General features: G+C 42.3%; 2 protein-coding genes across 2 annotated transcripts; both read left to right on the forward strand.

Annotated features, from left to right (window-relative positions):
- Positions 1-3,176: 3,176 nt before the first annotated feature.
- csf1rb (colony stimulating factor 1 receptor, b) lies at positions 3,177-24,742 on the forward strand. The gene is made up of 22 exons (XM_042431653.1): positions 3,177-3,181; positions 3,477-3,790; positions 3,873-4,172; positions 4,462-4,598; positions 4,679-4,841; positions 4,986-5,349; positions 6,346-6,461; positions 6,635-6,743; positions 6,880-7,055; positions 11,910-12,004; positions 12,119-12,245; positions 12,349-12,453; positions 12,557-12,667; positions 13,833-13,992; positions 14,806-14,879; positions 20,100-20,188; positions 20,350-20,472; positions 20,563-20,674; positions 22,589-22,688; positions 22,779-22,905; positions 22,996-23,098; positions 23,186-24,742. Exons 1-22 carry the CDS (start codon positions 3,177-3,179, stop codon positions 23,251-23,253), a joined length of 3,078 nt encoding a protein of 1,025 aa, XP_042287587.1. The 3' UTR covers positions 23,254-24,742.
- Positions 23,533-24,102, forward strand: LOC121910430 (collagen alpha-1(VIII) chain-like). Its single transcript, XM_042431654.1, has one exon. The coding sequence runs from the start codon at positions 23,533-23,535 to the stop codon at positions 24,100-24,102; it is 570 nt and encodes a 189-aa protein (XP_042287588.1).

Consider the following 24,742-nt stretch of genomic DNA (forward strand, 5'->3'; position numbering starts at 1 on the left):
GTTTAGTTTAATCTGAGTTTAATTTAGTCTGAGTTTAGTTCAGTCTGAGTTTAGTTTAATCTGAGTTTAGTTCAATCTGAGTTTAGTTTAATCTGAGTTTAGTTTAATCTGAGTTTAGTTCAGTCTGAGTTTAGTTCAATCTGAGTTTAGTTTAATCTGAGTTTAGTTTAATCTGAGTTTAGTTCAGTCTGAGTTTAGTTTAATCTGAGTTTATTTCAGTCTTAGTTTAGTTTAATCTGAGTTTAGCTTAATCTGAGTTTAGTTCAGTCTGAGTTTAGTTTAATCTGAGTTTAGTTCAGTCTGAGTTTAGTTTAATCTGAGTTTAGTTTAATCTGAGTTTAGTTCAGTCTGAGTTTAGTTTAATCTGAGTTTAGTTCAGTCTTAGTTTAGTTTAATCTGAGTTTAGTTCAGTCTGAGTTTAGTTTAATCTGAGTTTAGTTTAATCTGAGTTTAGTTCAATCTGAGTTTAGTTTAATCTGAGTTTAGTTCAGTCTTAGTTTAGTTTAATCTGAGTTTAGTTCAGTCTGAGTTTAGTTTAATCTGAGTTTAGTTTAATCTGAGTTTAGTTTAGTCTTAGTTTAGTTCAGTCTTAGTTTAGTTTAATCTGAGTTTAGTTTAATCTGAGTTTAGTTTAATCTGAGTTTAGTTCAGTCTGAGTTTAGTTTAATCTGAGTTTAGTTCAGTCTGAGTTTAGTTTAATCTGAGTTTAGTTTAATCTGAGTTTAGTTCAGTCTGAGTTTAGTTTAATCTGAGTTTAGTTCAGTCTGAGTTTAGTTTAATCTGAGTTTAGTTTAGTCTGAGTTTAGTTTAGTCTGAGTTTAGTTTAATCTGAGTTTAGTTCAGTCTGAGTTTAGTTTAATCTGAGTTTAGTTTAGTCTGAGTTTAGTTTAATCTGAGTTTAGTTTAATCTGAGTTTAGTTTAATTTGAGTTTAGTTCAATCTGCGTTTAGTTTAATCTGAGTTTAGTTTAGTCTTAGTTTAGTTTAATCTGAGTTTAGTTCAGTCTGAGTTTAGTTTAATCTGAGTTTAGTTTAATCTGAGTTTAGTTCAGTCTGAGTTTAGTTTAATCTGAGTTTAGTTCAGTCTGAGTTTAGTTTAATCTGAGTTTAGTTTAATCTGAGTTTAGTTCAGTCTTAGTTTAGTTTAATCTGAGTTTAGTTCAGTCTGAGTTTAGTTTAATCTGAGTTTAGTTTAATCTGAGTTTAGTTTAATCTGAGTTTAGTTTAGTCTGAGTTTAGTTTAATCTGAGTTTAGTTCAGTCTGAGTTTAGTTTAATCTGAGTTTAGTTTAATCTGAGTTTAGTTTAATCTGAGTTTAGTTTAATCTGAATTTAGTTCAGTCTTAGTTTAGTTTAATCTGAGTTTAGTTTAATCTGAGTTTAGTTCAGTCTGAGTTTAGTTTAGTCTGAGTTTAGTTTAATCTGAGTTTAGTTCAGTCTGAGTTTAGTTTAATCTGAGTTTAGTTTAGTCTTAGTTTAGTTTAATCTGAGTTTAGTTTAATCTGAGTTTAGTTTAATCTGAGTTTAGTTTAGTCTGAGTTTAGTTTAATCTGAGTTTAGTTTAGTCTGAGTTTAGTTTAATCTGAGTTTAGTTTAATCTGAGTTTAGTTTAATCTGAGTTTAGTTTAGTCTGAGTTTAGTTTAATCTGAGTTTAGTTTAGTCTGAGTTTAGTTTAATCTGAGTTTAGTTTAATCTGAGTTTAGTTTAATCTGAGTTTAGTTTAGTCTTAGTTTAGTTTAATCTGAGTTTAGTTTAATCTGAGTTTAGTTTAATCTGAGTTTATTTCAGTCTGCGTTTAATTTAATCTGAGTTTAGGTCAGTCTGAGTTTAGTTTAATCTGAGTTTAATTTAATCTGAGTTTAATTTAATCTGAGTTTAGTTTAATCTGAGTTTAGTCTGAGTTTAGTTCAGTCTGAGTTTAGTTTAATCTGAGTTTAATTTAATCTGAGTTTAGTTCAGTCTGAGTTTAGTTTAATCTGAGTTTAGTTTAGTCTGAGTTTAGTTTAATCTGAGTTTAGTTTAATCTGAGTTTAGTTTAGTCTGAGTTTAGTTTAGTCTGAGTTTAGTTTAATCTGAGTTTAGTTTGAGTTTAGTTCAGTCTGAGTTTAGTTTAATCTGAGTTTAGTTTAGTCTGAGTTTAGTTTAATCTGAGTTTAGTTTAATCTGAGTTTAGTTTAGTCTGAGTTTAGTTTAATCTGAGTTTAGTTTAATCTGAGTTTAGTTTAGTTTGAGTTTAGTTTAATCTGAGTTTAGTCTGAGTTTAGTTTAGTTTGAGTTAAAGTCTTTTAATCATCTTCTACGGAGGAACTGATGATGTCATTCTGTACCTGTGGTCTCAGGGCTCCCAGCAGATCTCAGACCTGCAGAATGTGGCTCGTCACCAGAGTCTGCTGGTTGAAAACCATCAGGCGTTACTGCTGCAGACGTCTCGCATCGCCAACCAGCTGCAGGAAGTCACCAAGAAACCTGCTGCTGCTCCCGGCCAATGAGAATCCTCAGATCCTCCACAGTCAGCCAATCAGACATCCAGATCTTTCACAGACAGCCAATCAGATCCTCTGATTATCCTGCTTTGCTTCTTTCATACCAGCTAATCTAATGACAGTGAAATATGTTCTAAACCAATTGATTTTACATGAAAAACTACTTTTATGAAATAATTTTGATCTCATACATAGAGAACTGATTTAATTTTTAATCTGTGTGTGTATCAGCTGGCTTCTTCCTCTCTGATTTAAAATAAACTTGTGTTCTATAACATACTGAGTACTGTGGTGTTTCTGTGTATTATATGATAATATTATTCAGTACTGGGATGCTCCTGAACCATTGGGACCATCTGCATCAATAAGGTCTTTCCAGACAGGAAATCTCCAAAGGTTCCTTGTGACAGTGTCAGAGACACTCGAAGTGATACAGAGACGGAGCAGAAGGTCTAAAATAATTGTTTTCAGTGTAAATGACTGCCGGTGGTTTTGTCTGTAAAGATCAGGGGGCTGTAAACAAATGTCTCACATGTGAAGACACAGTGTGACAACTCCGGGAGTGGTTTTTGTTCACGAGAAGGTTCAGGTGGTTTCCAGAAAGGACATTTGGAGTCTCTGGATTTTTGTTAACACAAGGTGTCCCTGATCGGAAGACAGATTGAACCGCGAACCTGGAGTCCTAACGGAGTTAATGAGGTTAAACATAAACATATTATCAGTTTATAAACATCCAGCAGACACGGAGCAACATGAGCATCACGTTAACACAATCATTAACAATCAATTATTACCTGTGAGGTTCCTCAGGGTTCCAGTCTTGGTCCTTAATAGTTTCAGTTTGGTTCAATCTGAAACCTCACTTTACAACTGAATATTGATCCACTGTATCAACACCGTCTCTGATCCCACCTCTACAGGTGTGTACAGGTGGGTGTGGTCTAAAGTTGTGACCACACACATCCATCATCATCTCATGTGGGGGCGTGGCCAGATGTTCTTGCTTCATTAATGTTTCCTCTCTGTTTGTTTCAGATCCTGGTCCTCCATTGATCCGTCTCAACTCAGACTTCCTGCCAAACCAAACCGAGGTGGTTCTGACCGCCGGCTCCGCCTTCAACCTCACTTGTCACAGTAACGGTTCGGTCCGCTGGTCCGCCACTGCGTTCCGCTTTCTGTACGAGGAGCAGCTGCCGGACCTGTTGAAGGTCGATAGGTCAGACCCCAGACATACTGGGACGTACTACTGTGGGTACACCAACCGCAGCCTGGAGCACCTGGACACCTGGGTCCACCTGTACGTCAAAGGTGAGTAAATCTAATGCACCCTTTTAATAAGCCTAACCCTCCAAACATAACCTGTTTCCCATCATGCCCCTCCCTCTGTTAGATCCCGCCAACCCGTCCAGCGTGTTTGTCATGCCTCGCTACGCCGACCGCAGCACCAAAGAGGGGGAGGACTTCCTGTTCAAGTGTCTGCTGACTGACCCGTCGGTCACAAACCTCACCCTCGAATTAGAGGGCGGCGCTGGGCGGGGCCTGCCCCGCGGCATGAATGTGACCTTTGACCCCCGGCGTGGAGCACTGATCCGACACCTGGAGACGAGATTTAAGGGACGCTATGTTTGTTCAGGCTGGAAACACGGAAGACAAGTCAAGTCCACCGCTGTCAACCTGCTGGTGGACCACAGTAAGACCTGTCTGTCTACCTGTCTGTCTCTCCACCTGTCTCACAGTCTACCTGTCTAACAGTCTACCTGTCTGTCTCTCCACCTGTCTCACAGTCTACCTGTCTAACAGTCTACCTGTCTGTCTCTCCACCTGCCTCACAGTCTACCTGTCTCTCTCTCCACCTGCCTCACAGTCTACCTGTCTGTCTCTCCACCTGTCTAACAGTCTACCTGTCTGTCTCTCCACCTGCCTCACAGTGTACCTGTCTGTCTCTCCACCTGTCTAACAGTCTACCTGTCTGTCTGCAGGGCTGCGTCGTCCTCCCTCCCTGTCTGTCAGTCAGGAGGAATTTGTCCGTCTGGTTGGGGAGCATTTTGAGGTCACCTGTCTGACCAGTAACCCAAACCACTTATACACCACCAAGTGGACACATCCCCAGACAAAGGTGAGAGGTCAGAGGTCACCTGAGAGTCTTTGATCCTGCTAAAATGTGTTGAGGTTTATTGGTTGTGTTGTTCCTTCCAGGCGGCGAACATTAACATCAGCCAACGCTATATCGACAGTGTTCTGTACATCAACAGGACACTGACTGTTGCTGCTGTCAGTCTGACAGACAGCGGACCGTACACCTGTACCGCTAGCAATGAGGCTGGTGATGCCACGGCAACCATACAGCTCAGAGTTCTGGGTAAGAAGATGTAACACCGGTGTTACAGTGAGAGTGGTGACATCACAGATCTTTGTTCTCACAAGTAATTATCATGTTCTCCAAAGTTATTTTGTTGTCAAGATATTATCTTGTGCTTCTTGTCCATCTCTTCTTCTTTACTAGATCATCCTTACCTTAGGATCTACCTGCAGCAGCATGCTGGGGCCCTCGTTGCTAACATTAGCAGCATGTCGTTGGAGGTGGAAGGGGAGATAGACACTAACATTAGCAACAGTTCAATGGAAGTCATGGAAGCAAAAAGGGAACTGGTTGCTAATGTTAGCACAAACAGAATGGGATTGAATGGGGCTAGCAATGCTAACATTAGCAGCAGCAGGGTGGAGGTGTATGAAAGTCAAGATGTGATGCTGACCTTTGTGATGGAGGCATATCCTCCAATCAGGAACCAGCGCTGGATGACACCAACACACGTCAACAACAACAACAACACAGTGTATCAGGAGCGCTATACCACTAACGGCTACAGGTTAGCATGCTAATGGCTACAGGTTAGCATACTAATGGCTACAGGTTAGCATACTAATGGCTATAGGTCAGCATGCTAACGGCTACAGGTTAGCATGTTAATGGCTACAGGTTAGCATACTAATGGCTACAGGTTAGCATACTAATGGCTATAGGTCAGCATGCTAACGGCTACAGGTTAGCATGCTAATGGCTACAGGTTAGCATACTAATGGCTACAGGTTAGCATACTAATGGCTATAGGTCAGCATGCTAACGGCTACAGGTTAGCATACTAATGGCTACAGGTTAGCATACTAATGGCTACAGGTTAGCATGCTAATGGCTACAGGTTAGCATACTAATGGCTATAGGTCAGCATGCTAACGGCTACAGGTTAGCATACTAATAGCTACAGGTTAGCATGCTAACAGCTAAGATTAGTTAAGGTGGTACTGTTGTGTTAAGGTTAGTTAAGGTGGTATTGATGTGTTAAAGTTAGTTAAGGTGGTATTAATGTGTTAAAGTTAGTTAAGGTGGTATTATTATGTTAAAGTTAGTTAAGGTGGTATTAATGTGTTAAGGTTAGTTAAGGTGGTATTAATGTGTTAAGGTTAGTTAAGGTGGTTTTGTTGTGTTAAGGTTAGTTAAGGTGGTATTGTGTTAAGGTTAGTTAAGGTGGTATTAATGTGTTAAGGTTAGTTAAGGTGGTTTTGTTGTGTTAAGGTTAGTTAAGGTGGTATTGTTGTGTTAAGGTTAGTTAAGGCGGTATTGTTGTGTTAAGGTTAGTTAAGATGGTATTAATGTGTTAAGGTTAGTTAAGGTGGTATTGTTGTGTTAAGTTTAGTTAAGGTGGTATTAATGTGTTAAGGTTAGTTAAGATGGTATTAATGTGCTAAGGTTAGTTAAGGTGGTATTGTTGTGTTAAGGTTAGTTAAGGTGGTATTAATGTGTTAAGGTTAGTTAAGGTGGTATTAATGTGTTAAGGTTAGTTAAGGTGGTATTTTTCATGCTGCAGGTCGGAGGCGAGCCTGTTGCTGCGGCGGGTCCATCAGGAGGAAAGAGGCCGATACTCATTCCACTTCTCTAATTCGTTCTTCAGCGGCCCCCTGAACATCGACCTCCGAGTTTTCCGTAAGAAAATCTTCTTCCTCGTCTTCCTCACTGCTGCAGCTTCTCTTTGTCTGTTACCGTCTGTAGACGTTTAAATCTGTCAGTCGTTTCATGAGAAACTTCTTATTACCAGACGAGATGATGTCTGCCAGCTTTTACTTTATTGCTGTTTTATTGTCTGTGGATTCTTTCAGGTTCTCCGAGTGTTCGCATCACTCTGGAGAACAACACTCTGACCTGCAGAAGCTCTGGATATCCACTACCCACAATCCTTTGGTACACCTGCACCGGGGTCAAAGACACGTATGTACAACCAGCCTGAAGCTGAGGATGTTTGTACAGTCGGTCCTCAGCGCGGCGCTACAGGAAACTAATCAGACTAGTTTTACTGTTTCCTGTGTGAAGCAAACATCCTGACCTCCGTTCACCTCCTCGGCAGGTGTGGAAACGTCTCCACCTATCAGGTCTCCCCGACTGATGTGAGATCACAGGAGGAGGGGGAGGAGCAGGTGAGGAAACACCTGCCCCTCCGTCTGTCAGCTCATGATGATGACGTCACCGTGGAGTGCGCCGCCCGTAACAGCAGGGGGGAGTCACATGACGTCTTCCATCTTCGTAAGAGTCTGTTTCATTAGAAAAACCTCGTATATGCCTGAACGTGATGTTATTGTTGTTATTGCTCAGATTCATGTTTGTTATCCCACATGGGGAAATTCATCTGGTCCACTGCTCCAGACATGAAAGCACAATAGAACCTTCAGTAAAAACAATAGAACCTTCAGTAAAAACAATAGAACCTTCAGTAAAAACAATAGAACATCCAATAAAACCAAAGCAGAACCATAATAAAACACATCACAAGCAGGTTTAGTCAAAACTCTGGGTAAGTTACCATGGTAACTTAACCTCTGGGTAAGTTACCATGGTAACTTAACCTCTGGGTAAGTTACCATGGTAACTTAACCTCTGGGTAAGTTACCATGGTAACTTAACCTCTGGGTAAGTTACCATGGTAACTTAACCTCTGGGTAAGTTACCATGGTAACTTAACCTCTGGGTAAGTTACCATGGTAACTTAACCTCTGGGTAAGTTACCATGGTAACTTAACCTCTGGGTAAGTTACCATGGTAACTTAAACTCTGGGTAAGTTACCATGGTAACTTAAACTCTGGGTCAGAGTTCGTATGGAAGCTGGTCCATTATTGTAATTCTGCCTTTTTATTTCATTGGATTTTTCCACTTTTTTTTGTTGTTATTTCATGTTTTTAACAGTGCATGAAGTGTATTACTGCACCGTTTTTTTCTGTGGAATACACTTGAGTGGTTCAAAAATGTCAAAAATTTGGGTCATGACTTAATGACAAAGGAAGAATGTGGGTCCTGAGGCTAAACCAGCTGAGAACCACCGCTTTAAAATCATAATTACTTTAAATAAGAAGAGGTAATTTTGAGTGTATAAATATGGATTAAATGAGGAACTAGTCCACTGGATTAGATTTCCTGTTTTAAGAACGTAAGTAGAAAAACATTTTCTAAATTTAAGATGATGATATCATAGGAGAGGATCAACAGAAAATGAAACATCAACTATTCTGATAATCAATTCATTGTTATTTTTCAAGTAAAATTGCAAAATTTTTCTGTTTCCAGCTTCTTAAATGGTTTTAAACTTTGCTTATCGGATGTTGTAACAGGCGTTTTCACTATTTTCTGACTTTAGTTGCCGAGTAGTAAACTAAACTTAGTAAAGTCATGTAATTATTAGGGCCGGAGCCCAAAGGGCGAAGACCCTATTGTTTTTCGTGTGTTTGTTTCTTTATTATTATTCTTTATTAATACGCCACTTTAACTCTAAATTTGACCCCCTAAACATGCTCAAAAACTCACCAAATTTGGCACGCACATCAGGTCTGGTGAAAAATTTGATAAAATGTAAAAATGAACCCCTGAAGTGCCAAAATGTGCTCGAGAGCGCCACCTATGTATCTAAAACGGCCGCCACGGCCCGTAGGAATGTCGTAGAGAGATCGAACCAAAACTCAATTATTCGTCTCATCAAGACCTACAAATCATATGCTGACACCCCTGACCTAAATCCAACAGGAAGTCTGCAATCAGCTTTTCAAAATAAGACTTTGCCCCAATTTTGGCCCCCGAACAAACGCTATCTCCTCCGAGGGTGTTAATGGTATCGGCTTCGAACTTTGATAGATGACTTATGACACTATGCTGAAAAAAAGTTGTTAAAAACTTTGTAATAACTCGAACGGTTTAGATCTAGTAAGCCCTGAAAGTTGCAGTGCCACATCACCCTTACAATGTAAACCAATGGGGAGGTAATCTGTGGGCATGAACTTTGTGTCAAACAGAGGCCTCTGACGTCTAAACTATAAGTCTGACCACTTTCAAACCTGTATCAGTGGATTCGCAACGAAATTTCCTACTAAAATATGATTTTTAATGTAAGATTTGGCCAAAGTCATGGGATTTATGAGGAGATTTCACCAGAAGCGTACTCTAAAATCCTCCTCTCCAACTGCTCCTGGTGATGTCACTCCCTCAGTGCTGTGAAACATTCCGCAATACACACTCATTATAAAATCACAGGAGGAGCAAGAAAAGACTTTAAAACTCACACTCTAATATCTCAAAAACAATAAAAGATAGAAAAAACATGTAAATTCAAGATTTGTAGGTCAAAGTCTCGTGACTCATTTAAAGTTCAAATGAAGTTTGTATCTAAAACTATGTGGAAGCAGTAAATGTTCAAAAAGGTGTGGGTTCGCTCACACTCTCCATTCAAATATATGAGTATTTTTCTGTGTCCAGCTGCAGTTACTTATTGTCTCTACACACCTGACAGTACACATGTCAATCAAACTTTCAAAATAAAAGCACACCACACTTGTAAGAATTATCCCTCATTTTTAACTCCGTTAGTGGAGCTTTACTGTCAGAATCTGAATCCTGGTCGGATGTTAGTTTGTTTCTCAGGACTTTCTAAAGTTTTTATGTTTCAGTCGTTTCTTTGATCAGCGGTTCAAATATCAATCAGTGTGAATTGATCTTCAGCTCAGAATCAAAGCTCTTCACGTCCTTCTGTTATAACTCTGAGACTCTGTCAGTCTGTCAGAGCAGCTGCTGACCTCTGATCTTTATTACACATCATGTTTCATCTCAGTTTAAATTTAAATGATCAGAATGAAGCTTCAGACACGTCGGATCAATGAATAATGATCTCTGATCGGTCCGCTGATGTAATATTGGAGATTATATGTTAATGTTTCTGAGTGAGCAGCATCACTGAATGATGTTGAGCTGAGATACAAACAGACGTCTGAACATTTAACATCTGCTGTATTTTAATAATCATCAATCACATTATTATTGATCAGCCTGTGAGCTACAGTCACGTCTCTGTGTCTTTGATCTATTTATGTTTTAAATCTTCAGCTGCTGCTTCCTGTGTTTCCTCCGTCAGATTCAAACTGAACACATATATTTAAATGTAATGTAGCTGCAGCCTGATACACAGATTCCACTTTATCATCAATAAGCAAATGTGAGTCTGATAAACGATCAATTTAGATTAATCTGATTAATTTCCCGCTCTGATTCAGGCTCTTTGTTTAAAGATAAATGTGCATCGTCTGCATACACATGCATTAATATCTCTGGAGGCTCTGCCTTTTATTAACCTGTTACCATGGTGACTCGTAGTATCAGAGCTCCATTGATCATGTTTAATCATCAGCTCAGAGTTCAGGTTCGACTCGGAGTTTGTTGAACCTGCTTTCTGGAACAGACCCTGATCACACTGAGACAATAAAAATAACAAATCACATAAAAACAGTCAGTCCAAAAAATCAGTAAAATCATATTTGATATAAAAGTGCATTTGAGCACTAAAACACGTGTCGATTAAACCTGCAGGTTGTGGAATCTCTTTACTCTTGGTGTAATGGATCGTAGTTGATCCGGGATCGTACGGGTCGCCCCCCCCACGGTTCGGCACGCATGTGAAAATTTAATGTCTCATTTAAGACAACGTAAACAAACTGCTGTAAGTACAAGTGATGGACAGACAGTGTGTGGCTAACGCGTCCGTAGTGACGTCTGCAGGTCTGTTTACTCGCTGTTTAATGTTAGCAGCTAATTAGCATCTAGCTGCTAACTGACGTTAGCGGTGGATGTTTGTTTGGCGGCTCGTTCAACAAGCTGCAGGACAAGACGTGTGTTCATGTTTCTAAGAGGAAGATATCAGGCCTCATATTGCAATTTAATTTAACAACTGAGCATTGAATATTTTATATATTTTAAGATTTTATTTAAACATTGGACATCTTGAATGGTCCGATCCGTGACTCAAATCCGTGATCCGATCCGAACCGTGAGTTTTGTGATCCGTTACTCTGTACCAGGTCACGTTGTTACTGCGGCTGAAGGGGATGAGGAGTTCACTATCCTGTAAATGTTTTCTAGTTTTTGGAGGTGAGTTTTTTTGGTTGTACAGGCTGGTGGCTGTTTCTTGGTCAACGCCTTCTTGGTTTCCTGTTTTCACGTGTTACCGAACACACATATGAGACCAAGACAGAACTCTGAAGTAGTTTATATTAAATGGATTTCATGTGTAGTAGAAGTGTAGAAGTACAATCTGTTCCAGTTCTGAGGTGTTTGTGTGTTGTGACCAGTGATTCTTGAAGCAGGAGATTGTACGTGCACCACAAGAGAAGCCTGACCGGAGAGCAGGAAATCCTTTATCACAGTGTCATCTGCATACGTGTAAACGTGTGTGCTGGGTTGAGGCTCGGCAGGCGCCGGTGTACAGCTCGGTTCACCTCGCTGTGTGTGTGGATTGATTGGCAGAATCGATCCTTACTTGTTGTTAATCCAGCTGATCAGCGGAGAGTTGACCCTCATATTCAGCAGCTTCTCCACCACGAGGTCAGCTTTACGGTGCTGAACGCACTACTGGAGTCAATTAACACGATTTTCACAAGATTGTTTGTTCTAAGTGTTTGTAGATTTTATTCAGCATGACCGATAGCGTGTCCTCAACTCCTCTGGAGGCTCGATATACAGATTGTTGAGGGTCCAGCGGGGTGAGACATCAGAGAGGAGAGGTGATGTTCTCGATGTAAAGGCTGCAGGGCAGACGTCGGTCTGTTCTTTTGGCCCGCTGGTTTTGGGATAACCAGTGACTTCCTCCATAAGTCTGGAATCATCCCACTGTTGGTGACAGCTGGAACAGTTGCTGGAACAGTTGCTGGACCAGTTGCTGGAGCAGTTGCTGAAACAGTTGCTGGAACAGTTGCTGGAACAGTTGCTGCTAATGATGCCATCTGGTTCACTTGCTTTTCTCGGGTTGACGCGTTTGAAGTGTTGTTTGACATCTTCCTCTGAACTCAGTACATGGACAGCTGGCATACTGTGTGTGTTGTTGTGTTTGCCGTTGTTGTTGTCTTTAGGTTCTGCAGGACATCCCAAAGCTCTGATTGGTGCTGTGAGTGCTGCTGGTGTTCTCCTCCTGCTTTTATTGGTCGTCTTTTACAAGTGGAAACAGGTACTGATGGCTGATGGTCGTATATGTTCAATATATTGACGTTTAACATGAGTTCATTCTGCAGACTGATCCTCTTCATCCACATGTTTGTTCATCTATTTCTTCTTCTATCAGAAACCCAAATATGAGATTCGCTGGAAGATCATTGAGAGCACCGACGGCAACAACTACACCTTTGTTGACCCCACCCAGCTGCCGTACAACTACAAGTGGGAGTTTCCCCGAGACAAACTCCGCCTCGGTACTGAGATCAACTTCAGGCACCTTCTGTCGTCTCTCCGAACTTTCTCCTGTGTTTATTTTGTTCTTGACCTTTGACCCCTCTCTCTCTCTCTCTCTGTCAGGTGCTGTTTTGGGTTCAGGGGCGTTTGGGAAGGTCGTCGAGGCGACGGCGTACGGTCTGGGAACTGACAGCAACGTCACCAGAGTCGCCGTCAAGATGCTCAAACGTCAGTCGGTTAACGTGTGTCGTCATCATGTTTCCTGTTGTTACCTGTACAACACATCACTGTTGCTATGGTGACCATTTATATTTCATGTGTTGATAAACAGCGAGCGCGCACTCGGAGGAGCGGGAAGCTCTGATGTCGGAGCTGAAGATTCTCAGCCATCTTGGTTACCACGACAACATCGTGAACCTGCTGGGCGCCTGCACTCGCGGAGGTGACGTTCAAGTTATTGATTATAATAACGTTAATCAGTCAGCCACAACGACAATGTAAATGTGACAGAACTCAGTAAAGCTCCAGATTTGGATGAATCCGCCGCTGGAAATAGTCCCCAACGTAACGCTCTTGCTTGCAAGTCTAGTTTATAAATGAAAGTATGTATTTGTGGGGTGTTTTTAATGTCTCAGAGCTGAGAACTACAGATAGAGAAGGGAAGGAGGAAGGTTTTGAGAGACGGACTAATTCATTGTTTGTTTGGATCTCTTAATGAAACACTACAGACTGTAGCTGATATATAACATCCATAAACACAGAAAACACACAGGTTATCAGTCGTCATCAAATGTTTCAGCATCACGACCGCCGTCTCACTACATAAACATAGAATAGACACGGCGGTCTACATCACCATACGAGACCTGTCCACATACAGGAGCTGAGATGCACTGAACATGGAGTTAAACAACAAATTCATCTAATATTCTGACTGATTTAATCATAACCACAACTTAAGTTCATAAAGACTCACCGGTTGTTGTTCCTGCTCAGCCTGCTGGAGTTTAGCGTAACGTTATCAATCAATCAATCAATCTTTATTTATATAGCGCCATATCACAACAGAAGTCATCTCAAGGCACTTTTCACATAGAGCAGGTCAAGACCGTACTCTTTAATTTACAGAGACCCAACAATTCCCCCATGAGCAAGCACTTGGCGACAGCGGTAAGGAAAAACTCCCCTTTAACGGGTAGAAACCTCAAGCAGACCCCGGCTCTTGGTGGGCGGCCATCTGCTTTAACGTTAAAGACCTTATCAGAGCCCCTTGTTTAAACTTCATCCTCCTCTCCTTCGTGCTGACAAACCTGTCAACCACTTTGTCTTTGTCATATTTACGTCCCGTTCTGCACGCAGCTCCGTTCAGCCGGTGCTGCTGATGGGAATGGTTTTAGTGAAGGTCAGATGATCTATGTGGTCGGCAGTGAGGATGGTATCAAGATCCAACTCAGAACACCGTTTACAGAAAGAGTGGAACTCGTCCACATCTTCCTCTGGCTTGGACATGTCTTCTGAGTAGAAATGTCCTCAGTTTTAAAGCGACTTCTACTGCGTCATCTCGTCTTTCTAACGCGTCTTCTCTCTAACCTTTCTCCGCCCGCCAGGACCCATGCTGATGATCACTGAGTACTGTAGCCACGGCGACCTGCTCAACTTCCTGCGGGGCCACGCTCAGGACTTCATGGCGTCCATTCTGAGCGTGGACGAAGTGGAGGGGGAGGCGTTCTATAAGAACATGGCTGCCCAGCACGCCAGGCTCAGGAGGTCTGAATGACTTTCACTTTAAACTGACTGGTGTCCACCGGTGAACAGTAACTCTGATGAGGAATAAGTGGCAGCACAAACGTTACATAAAGGTTTAATAAACGTTAACGATTTGACAGATAATAACAGCTGATTGTTCCGTCAGTAAAGAGACGAGAACTGAGAGATAAATAAATATCTTTAAATTATAACTAATTAATTAATTCACATTTATAGGAAGTTTAATTTAAATGTATAAATATTATCTGATTGATAATTTGCAGTTTCTGATCAGTGATATAATTTAGTGACGTCTGCAGAGATTCTGAATCCAAACTGATGTTCAACTATCTTCTACTAATTACTTCTGATTAAAAAATTAGTGAACTAATCAATAAGTCAATCTGCAACATTTTGATAATTGATTATCAAAATGATTACACAGATTATTAATAATCTGTGTATTTTTCAAGCTGAACTGTAGAATTTTCTGTTTTTCTTTGTCGAATGGACAGTAAATTACACATAAAACAAGACAGGTACTACTGATTACTACTGATCAAACTATTAATTAATGAATCCAGAAGAAATAGTCATTGATTAATTGGCAATAAATGATTCATTAGTTGCAGCCTGACTGTTTGTGTCAGGATACACAGCTGGATGGATAACAGGCAGGGACAGGTATCAGCTGGCCTGTGACATCCAATCATAAACCTGACAGCGTGGTCCTCATAACCTGACTGTTAATCTGCAGCTGCTCGGTCTGAACATGGCCTAAGTCACCTGTGATGATGTCACTGTGATGTCACTGTGTGTGTGTGTGTGTTGCAGTGACAGTGGGATCTCGTGCTGTTCAGAGTATCAGGAGATGCAGCCGATTATGAGTCCAGGACAGAAACACTTGGGTAATAAAATGAACCTGAACACACCTGAACACACCTGAACACACCTGAACACTCCTAAACACACCTGAACACTCCTAAACACTCCTAAACACACCTGAACACACCTGAACACACCTGAACACACCTGAACACTCCTAAACACACCTGAACACACCTGAACACTCCTGAACACACCTGAACACACCTGAACACACCTGAACACTCCTGAACACACCTGAACACACCTGAACACTCCTAAACACACCTGAACACACCTAAACACTCCTGAACACACCTAAACACACCTGAACACACCTGAACACTCCTAAACACACCTGAACACACCTAAACACTCCTAAACACACCTGAACACACCTAAACACTCCTGAACACTCCTGAACACACCTGAACACACCTGAACACACCTGGACACACCTGGACACACCTGAACACTCCTGAACACACCTGAACACACCTAAACACTCCTGAACACACCTGAACACACCTGAACACACCTAAACACTCCTGAACACTCCTGAACACACCTGAACACTCCTGAACACACCTGAACACACCTAAACACTCCTGAACACACCTAAACACTCCTGAACACTCCTGAACACACCTGAACACACCTGAACACTCCTGAACACACCTGAACACTCCTGAACACACCTGAACACACCTGAACACTCCTGAACACACCAGAACACCCTTGAACACATCTTAACACACCTGAACACACCTGAACACTCCTGAACACTCCTGAACATACATGAACACACCTGAACACTCCTGAACACACCTGAACACACCTGAACACTCCTGAACACTCCTGAACACACATGAACACACCTGAACACTCCTGAACACACCTGAACACACCTGAACACTCCTGAACACACCTGAACACTCCTGAACACACCTGAACACACCTTAACACTCCTGAACACACCTGAACACACCTGAACACACCTGAACACACCTAAACACTCCTGAACACTCCTAAACACACCTGAACACTCCTGAACACACCTGGACACACCTGAACACTCCTGAACACTCCTGAACACACCTGAACACACCTGAACACACCTTAACACTCCTGAACACACCTGAACACACCTAAACACTCCTGAACACTCCTGAACACTCCTGAACACTCCTGAACACACCTGAACACACCTAAACACTCCTGAACACACCTAAACACTCCTGAACACTCCTGAACACTCCTGAACACACCTGAACACACCTGAACACACCTGAACACACCTGAACACACCTAAACACTCCTGAACACTCCTAAACACACCTGAACACACCTGAACACTCCTGAACACACCTGGACACACCTGAACACTCCTGAACACTCCTGAACACTCCTGAACACACCTGGACACTCCTGAACACACCTGAACACACCTGAACACACCTAAACACTCCTGAACACACCTGAACACACCTAAACACACCTAAACACTCCTGAACACACCTGAACACACCTAAACACTCCTGAACACTCCTGAACACACCTGAACACCCCTGAACACACCTGAACACACCTAAACACTCCTGAACACACCTAAACACTCCTGAACACTCCTGAACACACCTGAACACACCTGAACACTCCTGAACACTCCTGAACACACCTGAACACTCCTGAACACACCTGAACACTCCTGAACACTCCTAAACACACCTGAACACACCTAAACACTCCTGAACACACCTGAACACTCCTGAACACACCTGAACACTCCTAAACATACCTGAACACACCTGAACACTCCTGAACACACCAGAACACCCCTGAACACATCTTAACACACCTGAACACACCTGAACACTCCTGAACATACATGAACACACCTGAACACTCCTGAACACACCTGAACACACCTGAACACTCCTGAACACTCCTGAACACACATGAACACACCTGAACACTCCTGAACACACCTGAACACTCCTGAACACACCTGAACATACATGAACACACCTGAACACACCTGAACACTCCTGAACACACCTTAACACTCTTGAACACTCCTGAACACTCCTGAACATACATGAACACACCTGGACACTCCTGAACACACCTTAACACTCTTGAACACTCCTGAACATACATGAACACACCTGAACACTCCTGAACACACCTGAACACTCCTGAACACATCTTAACACACCTGAACACACCTGAACATACATGAACACTCCTGAACACACCTGAACACTCCTGAACACACCTTAACACTCTTGAACACTCCTGAACACTCCTGAACATACATGAACACACCTGAACACTCCTGAACACACCTGAACACTCCTGAACACATCTTAACACACCTGAACACACCTGAACATACATGAACACACCTGAACACTCCTGAACACTCTTGAACACTCCTGAACACTCTTGAACACACCTGAACACTCTTGAATACCCCTGAACACTCTTGAACACACCTGAACACTCCTGAACATACATGAACACTCCTGAACATACATGAACACTCCTGAACACTCCTGAACATACATGCACACTCCTGAACATACATGAACACACCTGAACACTCCTGAACATACATGCACACTCCTGAACATACATGAACACTCCTGAACATACATGAACACTCCTGAACACCCCTGAACACTCTTGAACACTCCTGAACACACCTGAACACTCCTGAACATACATGAACAATCCTGAACACACCTTAACACTCTTGAACACTCCTGAACACACCTGAACACTCCTGAACATACATGAACACACCTGAACACCCCTGAACACTCCTGAACACACCTGAACACACCTGAACACTCCTGAACATACATGAACACTCCTGAACACACCTTAACACTCTTGAACACTCCTGAACACACCTGAACACACCTGAACACTCCTGAACACATCTGAACACACCTGAACACTCCTGAACACATCCGAACACATCCGAACACATCTGAACACTCCTGAACACACCAGAACACACCTGAACACATCCGAACACACCTGAACACACCTGAACACTCCTGAACACACCTGAACACACCTGAACACTCCTGAACATACATGCACACTCCTGAACATACATGAACACACCTGAACACTCCTGAACATACATGCACACTCCTGAACATACATGAACACTCCTGAACATACATGAACACTCCTGAACACCCCTGAACACTCTTGAACACTCCTGAACACACCTGAACACTCCTGAACATACATGAACACTCCTGAACACACCTTAACACTCTTGAACACTCCTGAACACACCTGAACACTCCTGAACATACATGAACACACCTGAACACCCCTGAACACTCCTGAACACACCTGAACACACCTGAACACTCCTGAACATACATGAACACTCCTGAACACACCTTAACACTCTTGAACACTCCTGAACACACCTGAACACACCTGAACACTCCTGAACACACCTGAACACTCCTGAACATACATGCACACTCCTGAACATACATGAACACACCTGAACACTCCTGAACATACATGCACACTCCTGAACATACATGAACACTCCTGAACATACATGAACACTCCTGAACACCCCTGAACACTCTTGAACACTCCTGAACACACCTGAACACTCCTGAACATACATGAACAATCCTGAACACACCTTAACATTCTTGAACACTCCTGAACACACCTGAACACTCCTGAACATACATGAACACACCTGAACACCCCTGAACACTCCTGAACACACCTGAACACACCTGAACACTCCTGAACATACATGAACACTCCTGAACACACCTTAACACTCTTGAACACTCCTGAACACACCTGAACACACCTGAACACTCCTGAACACATCTGAACACACCTGAACACTCCTGAACACATCCGAACACATCCGAACACATCTGAACACTCCTGAACACACCAGAACACACCTGAACACATCCGAACACACCTGAACACACCTGAACACACCTGAACACTCCTGAACACACCTGAACACACCTGAACACTCCTGAACATACATGCACACTCCTGAACATACATGAACACACCTGAACACTCCTGAACATACATGCACACTCCTGAACATACATGAACACTCCTGAACATACATGAACACTCCTGAACACCCCTGAACACTCTTGAACACTCCTGAACACACCTGAACACTCCTGAACATACATGAACACTCCTGAACACACCTTAACACTCTTGAACACTCCTGAACACACCTGAACACTCCTGAACATACATGAACACACCTGAACACCCCTGAACACTCCTGAACACACCTGAACACACCTGAACACTCCTGAACATACATGAACACTCCTGAACACACCTTAACACTCTTGAACACTCCTGAACACACCTGAACACACCTGAACACTCCTGAACACATCTGAACACACCTGAACACTCCTGAACACATCCGAACACATCCGAACATATCTGAACACTCCTGAACACACCAGAACACACCTGAACACATCCGAACACACCTGAACACACCTGAACACACCTGAACACTCCTGAACACACCTGAACACACCTGAACACTCCTGAACATACATGCACACTCCTGAACATACATGAACACACCTGAACACTCCTGAACATACATGCACACTCCTGAACATACATGAACACTCCTGAACATACATGAACACTCCTGAACACCCCTAAACACACCTGAACACTCCTGAACATACATGAACACTCCTGAACACACCTTAACACTCTTGAACACTCCTGAACACACCTGAACACTCCTGAACATACATGAACACACCTGAACACCCCTGAACACTCCTGAACACACCTGAACACACCTGAACACTCCTGAACATACATGAACACTCCTGAACACACCTTAACACTCTTGAACACTCCTGAACACACCTGAACACACCTGAACACTCCTGAACACATCTGAACACACCTGAACACTCCTGAACACATCCGAACACATCCGAACACATCTGAACACTCCTGAACACACCAGAACACACCTGAACACACCTGAACACACCTGAACACACCTGAACACACCTGAACACTCCTGAACACTCCTGAACACACCTGAACACACCTGAACACATCGGAACAAATCCGAACACACCTGAACACTCCTGAACACACGTGAACACTCCTGAACACACCTGAACACACTCCTGAACTTATGTGTAGTTTTTTTCTCTGAGGTCAGACCTGTCTGTCTCTCTCAGGTGTGCAGAAAGACAGTCTGTCTATCGGTGACCTCATGAGGTTTTCCCACCAGGTGGCTCAGGGTCTGGACTTCCTGTCGACCCGAAACGTAAGAAAAAACACACACACAGAGACACACACACAAACACACACACACACACACACACACACTGACATCAGTATGATCATTACAATTAGTAGATAACTCTCTCTGTCTGTCTGTCTACCTGTCTGTCTGTCTGCCTGTCTGTCTACCTGTCTGTCTCTCAGTGTATCCACAGAGACGTAGCGGCGAGGAACGTGCTGCTGACTGATTGTCGTGTTGCAAAGATCTGTGACTTCGGTTTGGCGAGAGACATCCGCAACGACGACAGCTACATCGTCCAGGGCAACGTCAGTGTTTAAATCAGACAGAGTAAACAACAACCAACTGTTACCTGTTAGAGTAAACAACAACAAACTGTTACTGTTTTCTCCTGACAGGCCCGTCTCCCGGTGAAGTGGATGGCTCCAGAGAGCATCTTTCAGTGCGTTTACACGGTTCAAAGTGACGTCTGGTCCTACGGAGTCTTACTGTGGGAGATCTTCTCTCTGGGTAACCATGGTGACATCTAGTCAAGTTACAGCCCTGCTTCTGACCAATCATTAGGAGTTCATGGAAGTCATGACATCACTTCCTGTCCAGCCCGTGTTTCACTAGCTGTTCCTGGAGTTTACTTTCCATATTCTCAGAGTGCTCGGCTCCACTACAGCAGCTGCTGTCAGACATGTTAACCTGAAAAACTAAAGTTCCCATTAATAGAACTACAAGTGTGGCAGCATGGGTACTAACGTCAGCGTAAATAAATATAAACAGTCCTGATTATTGGTTACTGCAGTCCATGTTTACAGATCCTGATTCTGGCCTTTAGTTTAGTTTAAAGGTTTATTACCACAAAGTTTAAAAGAAACAGACTCCACCACCCATCTCCTTATTACTACTGTCATTACTATGTTATTACCACAGTATTAATCAGTATAAAGATACTACCAGCTTATTACCATGTTATTACCACAGTATTAATCAGTATAAATATACTACCAGCTTATTACCATGTTATTACCACAGTATTAATCAGTATAAAGACACTACCAGCTTATTACCATGTTATTACCACAGTATTAATCAGTATAAATATACCACCAGCTTATTACCATGTTATTACCACAGTATTAATCAGTATAAATATACCACCAGCTTATTACCATGTTATTACCACAGTATTAATCAGTATAAAGACACTACCAGCTTATTACCATGTTATTACCACAGTATTAATCAGTATAAAGCTACTACCAGCTTATTACCATGTTATTACCACAGTATTAATCAGTATAAATATACCACCAGCTTATTACCATGTTATTACCACAGTATTAATCAGTATAAAGACACTACCAGCTTATTACCATGTTATTACCACAGTATTAATCAGTATAAAGACACTACCAGCTTATTACCATGTTATTACCACAGTATTAATCAGTATAAATATACCACCAGCTTATTACCATGTTATTACCACAGTATTAATCAGTATAAAGACACTACCAGCTTATTACCATGTTATTACCACAGTATTAATCAGTATAAAGACACTACCAGCTTATTACCATGTTATTACCACAGTATTAATCAGTATAAATATACTACCAGCTTATTACCATGTTATTACCACAGTATTAATCAGTATAAAGACACTACCAGCTTATTACCATGTTATTACCACAGTATTAATCAGTATAAACATACTACCAGCTTATTACCATGTTATTACCACAGTATTAAACAGTATAAAGATACTATCAGCTTATTACCATGTTATTACCACAGTATTAATCAGTATAAAGATATTACCAGCTTATTACCATGTTATTACCACAGTATTAATCAGTATAAAGATATTACCAGCTTATTACCATGTTATTACCACAGTATTAAACAGTATAAAGATACTACCAGCTTATTACCATGTTATTACCACAGTATTAAACAGTATAAAGATACTACCAGCTTATTACCATGTTATTACCACAGTATTAAACAGTATAAAGATACTACCAGCTTATTACCATGTTATTACCACAGTATTAAACAGTATAAAGATACTACCAGCTTATTACCATGTTATTACCACAGTATTAAACAGTATAAAGATGCTACCAGCTTATTACCATGTTATTACCATAGTATTAAACTGTATAAAGATACTACCAGCTTATTACCTTTTGATTACCATATGGCTGATGTTCAATACGGAGCTGACATCAGAGTTTAAGTTGCATCACATTTGAACAGATTCAAAATTTATAATTTTTTTTTTAAGTTCTAACTTCACCCTTCCAATATTTGCCCGGCAACACAGTCTGAAGCTCTCTGATTGGACGTTTCTGACAGCAATGATCTCTGAGACTATTGGTTGACTGTCTGTCTGTGTGTGTGTGTGTGTGTGTGTCTCCACCTGTTCAGGTAAGAGTCCCTACCCGAATGTCGCCGTGGATACCAACTTCTACAGGATGATCAAAGATGGCCGCCACATGGATCGGCCAGACTTCGCACCAGCAGAGATGTGAGGATGTTAATAAAGTTATTTTGAATGTAACAGAGTCCTGTGCCGTTCATGTCGATGTTAATAAAGTTATTTTGAATGTACTGTCAGGTATCAGCTGATGACGCTCTGCTGGAATTTGGAGCCCACAGACCGACCGACGTTCAAAATGATCGGTCAGCTCATTAACAGGCTCCTCCCCTCCGCCAATGACACGTCGCCACATCATGGCGAGCAGGTGAGGACCAATCACACGGCTGCCTGACAGGCTGCTGCATGTTTAATCAGTGCTTACCTGAACACATCTTTTCTCTTCTTCTCCTCTCAGCTGACATACAGGAACATCGACGAGTGCAGAGAAGAAGAGGAAGAGGAGGAGGAGGAGGAGGGGGTCAGAGGAGGAGACTCACTAAAGAGAGGAGAAGAAGAAGGTGATTAAAGCAGGATGACATCCTGTAAACAACGATGTAAACAACAATGTAAACAACGATCTGACTGTGTTGTTCTGATTTTCTCAGAGACCTGCGAAGAAGATGAGGAGGAAGAGGAGCAGGCGCTGATGAAAAACATCTACCAGCTGTCCTGATGCTGGTGTCCAATCAGAATGTGTTTGTTGGATAAACAGTTCTCTATTTTTGTAAAGGAAAGTCTTCTCATGATGAAGAGTAGTGATCACATGACTCTGTTTGTTTTTCAGCCCATTAATTATAAAGTTCCTACAGAAAAAGCATCATGTGTAACATTAAAGCTGTCAGTCAATCAAACCACCACAAACTGCTGACCTCACAGTCAATCTGGGACTGAGGGGCCCCTCAGGGTCCCGGGCTACCTAGGGTCCCGGGCCCACCAGTATCCCAGGCTATCCATGGTCCCGGGGCCCCCCAGGGTCCCGGGCTACCTAGGGTCCCGGGCCCACCAGTATCCCAGGCTATCCATGGTCCCGGGCCCACCAGGATCCCAGGCTACCCGGGGTCCAGGGCCCCCCAGGATCCCAGGCTACTCAGGGTCCAGGGCCCCCCAGGGTCCCGGGCTACCCAGGTTCCCGGGCCCACCAGGTTCCCAGGCTATCCAGGGTCCAGGGCCCCCCAGGATCCCGGGCTACCCAGGATCCCAGGCCCCCCAGGATCCTAGGCTACCCAGGGTCCAGGGCCCCCCAGGATCCCAGGCTACCCGGGGTCCAGGGCCCCCCAGGGTCCCGGGCTACCCAGGTTCCCCGGCCCACCAGGGTCCCAGGCTATCCAGGGTCCGGGGCCCCCCAGGATCCCGGGCTACCCAGGATCCCAGGCCCCCCAGGATCCTAGGCTACCCAGGGTCCAGGGCCCCCCAGGGTCCTGGCCTACCCAGGTTCCCGGGCCCTCCAGGGTCCCGGGGCCCCGGCGAGGCAGCCTGCAGTGGATCGTTGGTGATCCAGTTTCACTTTCTACAGAAACTGTGACGCTAAAAATAAAACTTTAATTCAAAGATTCTAAACAAACATTTAAAAAGAGACAAAATTATATTTTGAACCAAACTCTGTAACATTTTCTAAGTATTTAAAAAACAACAACACTGTTAGAAGGACATTAACCAACGTCGGCTTCATTCTAACTTCACCTCCATCTGAAAAACACTGAATTCACTGAAGATACTTTAACCACCAACAAAACACTCACAACTTTTTATACGTATTTCAAAAACCGCTAAAATTTATTTTTAACAAGCCACCAACCAAAACCACAATATTGCACATTTTATTCTGACAGTATTGTTCCTACATTATAAAGTTCAGGATGTTCTTATGATCGTGTTCAGCAGCTTTTAGGATCCATGTTGGTCAAACTTTCACTCAGCTCTACAGAGATCTGTCTGAATTTTATTCTTCACATTTTGTTGGCAAAGTTTTTTTTTTTTTAAGTTTTTAATTATGGAAACATTTAATCAACATATATGTTTTGATAATCTGTGACTTTTTATTATGATTTTTTTTATGAATCTGATTATGTTCTATATGCTCTCCTCTGTGATTGGTCAGAATTGTTTTTATATGTGTCACTTGTGTTTTTATGACGAGTGTGAAAATAAATTCTTTAATCAGA

The sequence above is a fragment of the Thunnus maccoyii genome, chromosome 13 (genome assembly GCF_910596095.1).
Source record: "Thunnus maccoyii chromosome 13, fThuMac1.1, whole genome shotgun sequence".
NCBI classification, from domain to species: Eukaryota; Metazoa; Chordata; class Actinopteri; order Scombriformes; family Scombridae; genus Thunnus; species Thunnus maccoyii.

Bases quoted from the DNA above. Each gene is read 5' to 3' on its own strand.
- csf1rb (XM_042431653.1), top strand. The intron at 3,791-3,872 runs GTGAGTAAATCT...TCCCTCTGTTAG, and splicing joins GGTCCACCTGTACGTCAAAG to ATCCCGCCAACCCGTCCAGC. The intron at 7,056-11,909 runs GTAAGAGTCTGT...TGTTGTCTTTAG, and splicing joins ACATGACGTCTTCCATCTTC to GTTCTGCAGGACATCCCAAA.
- LOC121910430 (XM_042431654.1), top strand. From the start codon at position 23,533: ATGGTCCCGGGGCCCCCCAGGGTCCCGGGCTACCTAGGGTCCCGGGCC.